Source organism: Salvelinus fontinalis, chromosome 28 (genome assembly GCF_029448725.1).
Source record: "Salvelinus fontinalis isolate EN_2023a chromosome 28, ASM2944872v1, whole genome shotgun sequence".
NCBI lineage: Eukaryota > Metazoa > Chordata > Actinopteri > Salmoniformes > Salmonidae > Salvelinus > Salvelinus fontinalis.
The window spans coordinates 21,980,020-21,988,752 of NC_074692.1; the positions used below are offsets into that span (position 1 = coordinate 21,980,020).

At 43.9% G+C, this 8,733-nt stretch overlaps 1 protein-coding gene across 1 annotated transcript; it reads right to left on the reverse strand.

The window, feature by feature from the left end:
* Window positions 1–615: 615 nt before the first annotated feature.
* tctn2 (tectonic family member 2) lies at window positions 616–8,066 on the reverse strand. Its single transcript, XM_055887081.1, has 17 exons — window positions 7,775–8,066; window positions 7,527–7,640; window positions 7,354–7,424; window positions 6,888–7,086; window positions 6,684–6,784; window positions 6,368–6,567; window positions 6,093–6,213; window positions 5,806–5,962; window positions 5,513–5,707; window positions 5,283–5,357; window positions 5,069–5,164; window positions 4,743–4,857; window positions 4,258–4,361; window positions 3,971–4,118; window positions 3,651–3,788; window positions 3,444–3,532; window positions 616–3,346 (listed from the first exon to the last, which is right to left on the reverse strand). The coding sequence occupies exons 1-17, from the start codon at window positions 7,860–7,862 to the stop codon at window positions 3,225–3,227; spliced, it is 2,133 nt and encodes a 710-aa protein (XP_055743056.1). The 5' UTR covers window positions 7,863–8,066; the 3' UTR covers window positions 616–3,224.
* Between the last annotated feature and the right edge of the window lie 667 nt (window positions 8,067–8,733).

Genomic DNA, 8,733 nt, shown 5'->3' on the forward strand with positions numbered 1-8,733 from the left:
GGGCTCCCTGCCTGTGCCATTAAACCCCTACAACTCATCCAGAACGCCGCAGCCCGTCTGGTGTTCAACCTTCCCAAGTTCTCTCACGTCACCCCGCTCCTCCGCTCTCTCCACTGGCTTCCAGTTGAAGCTTGCATCCGCTACAAGACCATGGTGCTTGCCTACGGAGCTGTGAGGGGAACGGCACCTCAGTACCTTCAGGCTCTGATCAGGCCCTACACCCAAACAAGGGCACTGCGTTCATCCACCTCTGGCCTGCTCGCCTCCCTACCACTGAGGAAGTACAGTTCCCGCTCAGCCCAGTCAAAACTGTTCGCTGCTCTGGCACCCCAATGGTGGAACAAACTCCCTCACGACGCCAGGACAGCGGAGTCAATCACCACCTTCCGGAGACACCTGAAACCCCACCTCTTTAAGGAATACCTAGGATAGGATAAAGCAATCCTTATGACCCCCCCCCCCCCCCCCCCTTAAAAGATTTAGATTCACTATTGTAAAGTGGCTGTTCCACTGGATGTCATAAGGTGAATGCACCAATTTGTAAGTCGCTCTGGATAAGAGCGTCTGCTAAATGACTTAAATGTAAATGTAAATGGGATATGAATACCGAGTATGTCCACTTCACCATCATACCATTTTATTTGAAAACTAAAACTACACAGGAATGTATAAGTTGTATTTTTTTATGATCTAATACGTAACATATCACTTATCAGAATTTTGTTGTAATCCAGAAAGGTTTGAATAGTTGTTTAGATCATCTATGAAGCTGTGGAGGGACATTTGCCTCAATGCTGTCATATTCGTAGCTTATTGCTGGTGTGGCTTTCAGTTAGTTCTTTTTGGCAATCTACCCTGTGAGAGGGAATATCATCATATATTTCATAAAATCTGACTAACCCAGTGCACTGCTTGCTATGAATTCTATTGGAGGGTGTTTGCTTGTTTATTTAAAAATACACACCTCTGACTCTCACACAAAACCTATACACATTCCCATACAGTGCAATCGGGAAAGTATTCTCACCCCTTCACTTTTTCCACATTTTATTACATTACAGCCTTATTCTAAAATGTATTAAATAAACATTTCCTCAATCTACACACAATAACCCACAATGACAAAGTGAAAACAGGTTTTTAGAAATGTTTGCAAATGTATTAAAAATATTTACCTAAGTATTCAGACCTTTGCTATGAGAATCAAAATTGAGCTCAGGTGCATCCTGTTTCCATTGATCAACCTTGAGATGTTTCTACAACTTGGAGTCCACCTGTCGTAAATTCAATTGATTGGACATGATTTGTAAAAGCACACACCTGTCTATATAAGGTCCCACAGTTGACAGTGCATGTCAGAGCAAAAAACAAGCCATGAGGTCGAAGGAATTGTCCGTAGAGCACCGAGACAGGATTGTGTCGAGGCACAGATCTGGGGATGGGCACCAAAACATTTCTGCAGCATTGAAGGTCCCCAAGAACACAGTGGCCTCCGTCATTCTTAAATGGAAGACCTTTGGAACCACCAAGACTTTTGCTAGAGCTGGCCGCCCGGCCAAACCAAGCAATCGGGGGAGAAGGGCCTTGGTCAGGGAGATGGCCAAGAACCCGATGGTCACTCTGACGGAGCTCCAGAGTTCCTCTGTGGAGATGGGAGAACCTTCCAGAAGAACAACCATCTCTGCTTTATTCCACCAATCAGGCCTTCATGGTAGAGTGGCCAGACGGAAGCCACTCCTCAGTAAAAGGCACATGACAGCCCACTTGGAGTTTGCCAAAAGGCACCTGAAGGACTCTCAGACCATGAGAACCAAGATTGAACACTTTGGCCTGAATGCCAAGCGTCACATCTGGAGGAAACCAGGCACCGCTCATTACCTGGCCAAAACCATCACTACGGTGAAGCATGATGGTGGCAGCATCATGCTGTGGGGATGTTTTTCAGTGGCAGGGACTGGGAGACTAGTCAGGATCGAGGGAAAGATGAATGGAGCAAAGTACAGGGAGATCCTTGATGAAAACCTGCTGCAGAGCGCTCAGGACCTCAGACTGGGGCTAAGGTTCATCTTCCAACAGGACAATGACCCTAAGCACACAGCCAAGACAACACAGGAGTGGCTTCGGGACAAGTCTCTGAATGTCCTTGAGTGGCCCAGCCAGTGTCTGGATTTGAACCCGATCGAACATTTCTGGAGACCTGAAAATAGCTGTGCAAAGACGCTCAACCATCCAACCTGACAGAGCTTGAGAGGATCTGCAGAGAAGAATGGAAGAAACTCCCCAAATACAGGTGTGCCAAGCTTGTAGCGTCATACCCAAGAAAACTCGAGGCTGTAATTGCTGCCAAAGGTGCTTCAACAAAGTGCTGAGTAAAAAGAGTCTGAATAATTACGAAAATTTGATATTTCAAAAACCTGTTTTTGCTTTGTCATTGAGGTATTATGTGTAGATTGATGAGGAGGAAAAAAACAATTTAATCAATTTTAGAATAAGGCTGTAACAAAATGTGGGAAAAGTGAAGGGGTCTGAAGACTTCCAAATGCACTGTACACTACATATGCACCTACACAAACACACTTCTGCAGTCATCATATGCTGCTGCTACTCTGTTCTTTATTTTACTCTTTATCATCTATCCTGATGCCTAGTCACTTTACCCTGCCTTCATTTGCATATCTACCTGAAATACTGTACCTCATACCCCTGCACATTGATCTGGTACATGTATTCCCTGTATATCGCTCCATTATTGTGTATTTTACTCCTCGAGTTACCATTTTTTACTATTATTTTATTTTTTACTCTGCATCGTTGGGAAGGGCTCGTAAGCAAGCATTTCACAGAAAAGTCTACACCCATTGTTGTCGACGCATGTGACAAATAACAATGTGATTTGATTTATCCCAGGCCAGATTCACATTTCAAGCCTAATCCAAAAATGATTTTCCAAAAGGTAACAAAAATATCAAAATACAGTCAACTTGATCATTTACATTCTTACCAACCATGAAAGAAACCTGCTGAACATGTTCGAACTTACCACCTGAAAATTACTTACTTACTGGCTATTTACTAGCTCAATAACAATATGTTCATCCATTATCTTTCAGCAGGATCAAGAAAATTTAAGCCATTAGACAGTCATGGTCAAGGTGAGTAGCCCACGTCAAGAACTAGGGCATGTCAGTATGTCTACAATTGCGCTTTTTCTCAAATTCATGGGTTTAGAGAGAAGCACTTCTCCATGCCTGTCGGATCTGTTTCCATGGAGTCCCGAGAATGGAGGCAGTGATGAAGAAAAACACCAAGATGAGGCCCTTGGCCAGAGACAGAGAGTACGACTCACCTGGAGGTAGAGGGGTGGAGGGAAAGAGTTAAACCTACTGTTATCATCCATTTAGCATATTTAATTAGTCACATTTTGGGACAGCAGAGAGTCTTACCTGTATAATACCTGGTGAGGGGGAAGGCAAGCTGGGGCCAGCACACATCGTTCCTGTCGCAGTCATACTCAGTAAAGTTAATCTGAAACCTGAAGGACACCAGGGCAGAACCACAGAGTTTTATTCACTGCTCTTCCGAACAGAGTCAGGAAACCTTATACTGAGGCTATATTTAAATTCTCAGGGCTTTAGCCTTTCAGGGGTCACCTGGTTTTGGGTGGTCCTGTGTTGATGGAGATATCAGTGAAGGTGATGGAGGAGGTGACAGGGAAAGTCTGAATCCCAGTCGGCTCCAGACAGGGGTCACCCCCCCCACACTCAAACTTCCAGGTGGACACATGGTCACTGTGGAGAGGCAACACTCACATCAGAGACAGTGGATTAAACAAGGAGGACTTTATTCAATCACACATCCAATCAATGCATTGTAATGGGCCCTTCCTGAATATGAACAGAAGGTCAGCACAGACAGAAAGGAAATATGTTTGTGATGGCAATGGACAGTGTTGTAGGCTGTTACCACATACCTGACTTCCACTGCTTGTATCTCCCGCTGAGGCAACCCCCCCACCACCTCTGTCACAATGCTCCTAACGTGGATGTGCCGGTGGGAGGGAATCCCAGAACATATTCCAATACCACCACCCACAGGCTGGTTGGAGTTCAGTTCTACAACTGTTGGTTATTCAGTGTGTTGGACACAGACGTGGAATTGAAGCAAGCAACAAAGCCAAAATAATGAATTAATAGGGTGAATATTTTGGCTAATATTTAGATTAATTTAACAGTTAAAGTTTGAAAGGTTTCTACTCACAGCTAATGTTCAACCAGTCAGTCAGGTTCAGAACATCTGGGTCTCCATTCCTCGCTATGTGTGTTGCTGTGCTCAGTGCCCTCTGAAGAGAGGCCACATTCTGACTAGCAGAGGTAAGAAAAAAAGGTCAAACATTTTGCAGGAGACATGGATCCTTTCCATTTGCAGACATGCAGATGTAATTTGATCAACTCCAGAAATGCTATTTATCTGTGTGTATGTGTTTCAAGTTTCTAAGTTGTATTGTCACATGCACAGGATACAGTATGTGTAAAACATTACGAGACACACTCTTTTTACACGACTTCGATACAAATAGATTTTCGTAGCAGGTTAGGAGAGCATTTTCGCTAACCCTAACCCTTTTCTTAACCTTAACCTCAGTCTCCTAACCTGCTACGTTAATTCTCCTAACTTGCTATGAAAAAGTCACTTCAGTATCGAAGTGGCGTGAAAATAGTTTTTTTGTGTATCCAGTGACTCACCTGAGCAGGCTACATTGGGTCAGGTTCTGTAGGCTCACAGGTAACAGACATCCTGCAGTTGAGTTCTCCCCAAATATAACTATTTTCCCCTCAGAGGCACACAGTCCACTGCTTACTGAAAACAGAAATAGAAAAACATGAATACACATACACTAACAGGCCACAAGCCATCCAACAGCTGTAACTGCTGGTTCTCACAATAGTCTAATCGAAGTGCCTAAGCTAAAAGATGTAATATATTTTTGATGTGTAGAGTTAAATAATTGAGACCTTTCAAAGCCGTTGATTTTTCAGTGCACTATCCATGGTACAAAGACGACCGTTACCTGGCTTCCAAAGATTGACTGGGGTCCTCTGTATGACTGTTCCATTCTCCAAGGTGTCCACAATCCCACCAATCACAGGCCTGCCCACCTGGTAACCTGAGAGATTACACAAGGCTTTGTCTGTAAATCAGTGAAACTAGTCTCATCTTTTTATGTTGCACATTAAGATCCCCATTATGAAACGCTTAGAAGAAGTCTATTAGGTTGCACAAACCTGGGTTCCCTGAGTTGGGCTGAGCCAAAGCATCTCCATTTAGAAACACAACTGAATACCTGGCTGTCAAACCCACTGTGAGAGGAAGAGAAAATACAAACACATAAAAGCAGTACAATTATCTGTTAATCGTTGACAAACACAACGTCAGCGTTGATAAGGATAATTAATGTTACTACAAATACCCAGTAATGCTCAGCATGTAAAAACTAAAACAAAGAGGCCCTTACCACTAGCAGAAAGGACATTCCCAAGTATGCGGGTTAGTGTGATATTTGTGAGACCGTTCCCTTTCCAGAAGAATTTGTAATCTAAGGCCAAGGTCACATTTTCACACAGCAGTATGCCATCTTCAGCCACAGGACTCGCGACAAAGGGCCTCAGATCAACAGCCATTTTATCTGTGACATCCACTGTGACCACACCTGAAATGTTTCCCCAATGAGCACACAAAGCAAATCAAATCAATCAGAAAAAGTTGAAAAAGTAAGTAATTGTTCTGATCATAGGGAGAGAGACGTACCCCCTTGGCCATCCCTGACTTGCACCCTCAGCTCAGTTGGTGTCGTCTGTAAGGGGGGTCCAGTTGGGCAGGACAGGAGACGGGTCACACACTGCGCTTGGAAGTTTTTCAAAAATGCCACAGGGGCATTATCTACACACTGGCCAACCAGGGAGTTCTGAGGAATTAAGACATATCAGATGGCATAGAAGACAAAACACTTTGCATTGAGCCACAGAGACTTCTGACTGTACATTTACAAACACAGTTTAAACACAGAGAGAGAGAATCAGACACACAAGTCTAACCTGAGGAATGGTGAAATAGTGATCACTTATGGTAAAAATGGGATCCCCCTGCTGGTAGATATGGGTGGGCAGTGGAGCTGACAGCACTGGCCTTTGGAAAGATGGCCTGGGCTTTGGTGTGCTGGAGCATGTATAGAAGGCACAACACATATTAGGTCGATGCAGTAAAGGAGATATAGCAAACACAAAAACTCTATCAATTAAGATTGAAGTCTATGTTTATGACAACTGGATTTTGAGACAAAAATGTCTTGAGGAAATAGACGGTGTCTCACATTGTGTCCCCTTCATAAAAAAGTCCAAGGAAGGGATTGTTTTCAGGCAGGGAGATGACACAGAGAAATGGAAACCAATCGGGGGCATTTTCAGCAGACTGTGCAATGCACAGGTAATCAGGAACTGGAGAAATTTCCCCTCCAAAGGGCCCCGAAAGACACTGGCCCTGAAACAACTTCAGGGCTTCAGGGGAACAGTCCTGGGGGAGACACATGACAGAAACACCATTACCCGATGGACAGATAGACAGAATCAAAATGTCTACTCTAACCAGAGAGCAAGCAGATTAGTATGTGTAACGATGGATGTAAATACCTTGTCACAGCAGCATCGCACATTACAGGCTCCCACAGTGAGGTCGCAGGGACAGGAGCCCAGGGGCCGGTACACTTGGTTGGGAATTACTGTTTTGTTGTCTGACAAAAATGAAAAAGCACTATTAAAAAGGGGGAAAACCAGACAAACAAAATATCCCTTGGATTGTTTAAAGATACCTACTTTAAAAAGAGCCAGACTTACCAGACACAGATTCAGTGGGAAACACCTGGGCATAGATCCTAGCCTGGATTAGCAGTGAGGCCTGAGATGTGTTCCCCAGACAGGCAGTCACATGTAGAGTCTCCAGCACACACAGTGGCGCAGGACAGCAGTCTGTGTCATTATTATTACCACACAGGAGCAGGCTGCGGTTCAGACTCAGCTGCACTCGCACTGTAGTCTGACACACAGGGAAAGAGAGAGGTTGTAGGGAGACAACAATTAAGTGGCGAGAGTAATTTCCATGAAGAAAGTTCTGAATGGTGTCAATCGTTTGGTGTCTTTGTGTGTAGACAAGACTATTTGTTTGCTAACAAAATATTTGATGTCTACTTAAACCATGAAAAGGCCAGGAAGAGGTAGCAGTCATTTTTGGTAGCAGTGGTCAGGAGGGACTCTGTCGTGCTGAAAAACAGCTCCTGGTGAGAGCAGTGTGTCACACACTTACCTTGCCCACCAACTCCTGTGTGAGAACCCACTGCGTCAGATCTTCTGAGCGTGATGGGGGTGGAAGGCGACCTGACAAAATGAATCAACAAAATGCATGTTATTGCTTACAAAACCCATGCCATGGACAATGACAAGTGCATATTGACAACACCATGCAAGTAGCTTATTTACCTGAGCGATTGGAGAGCGATAGAGAGCTTAGGGTCAGGGATATGCCAGATGTGTTTCCAAGCAAGAAAGCAGACAATCTAGGTCCGGATGTGACGAGATACGACGGCTGAAAAACTAGAAAAGGGATTGCTTGATGTTAGCCAGGTAACGTTAGCTAGCTAACGTTAGCTAAAGTTGGCTAGCCTTAGTGCCACACATCATGTTAGTTGATTGATTCATGGAATAAGTATGAGAGTTGAATGACTTACCGACATTGCTCTTTGCATCCGTAATGAAAATAATCAGAAGAATGTATGCACATCGACATAAAACGCGTGCAGAAAGTATATTAGCCATCGCTGAAAATATCGGTTCACCAGGGAGTCGCCATTTTTACGAAGTGTTGTTGAGATGTCTAGCTATGGCAACGATATATCAACCAATCACAGTTTATACGATGACTTGCTCTCTCGTGCTCCATAGAGGACATGCTACTGTACAGACAGTCAACAGCGACGCTTGTGGAGCCGAGTGTGTACTACAAAAACAGACAAACAATCATGCAACTGTTAATTCTTGAAGCCAACAATGTTGCAACATTTAACATTATATATAATCTCTGCATGCACTCAAATTAATTTGCAACACGACATGAAAACAAAAGCATAATTTTGCAAAGATGAGCCAATGTATAATCCTATACACTAACTAGCGGCAATTCATCGTACACGGTTCTGTAACGACTCAGCTCTAATAGTAGAGTTAAAATGACAAGGAAAAACACGAGGAAGGAAGCATGTCATCTTTTTTTCCAGGGATAAGTTTAAGGCAAAAACCTTAGGAATTAGAAAACAATGGTGCCTGTTGGATCAGTCGAAGATCAAATGAAAGCTGTACTAGACTGTCTGGTCACTGAGGATAAAATACCCACAGATGTTAGTGTGGCCGATGTGAAATGGCTAGCTAGTTAGCGGTGGTGCGCGGCTTTTGTGGCGCGATGGGTAACGATGCTTCGTGAGTGACTGGGGTTGGTGTGTGCAGAGGGTCCCTGGTTCGAGCCATTAGCACTACTTTGAAGCTCTTCATAAACAACCTTGATGAGTGCTCAAGGTAAATCTGGTTGGGAAGTGCCTAATGTGTTTTCTCTGGCAGTTGTAGGGAAGTGCATGTGTAGCCTCACCTGTATATGAATGATTTACTACTGCTTCTGCCAAAAGATCTGGGATTT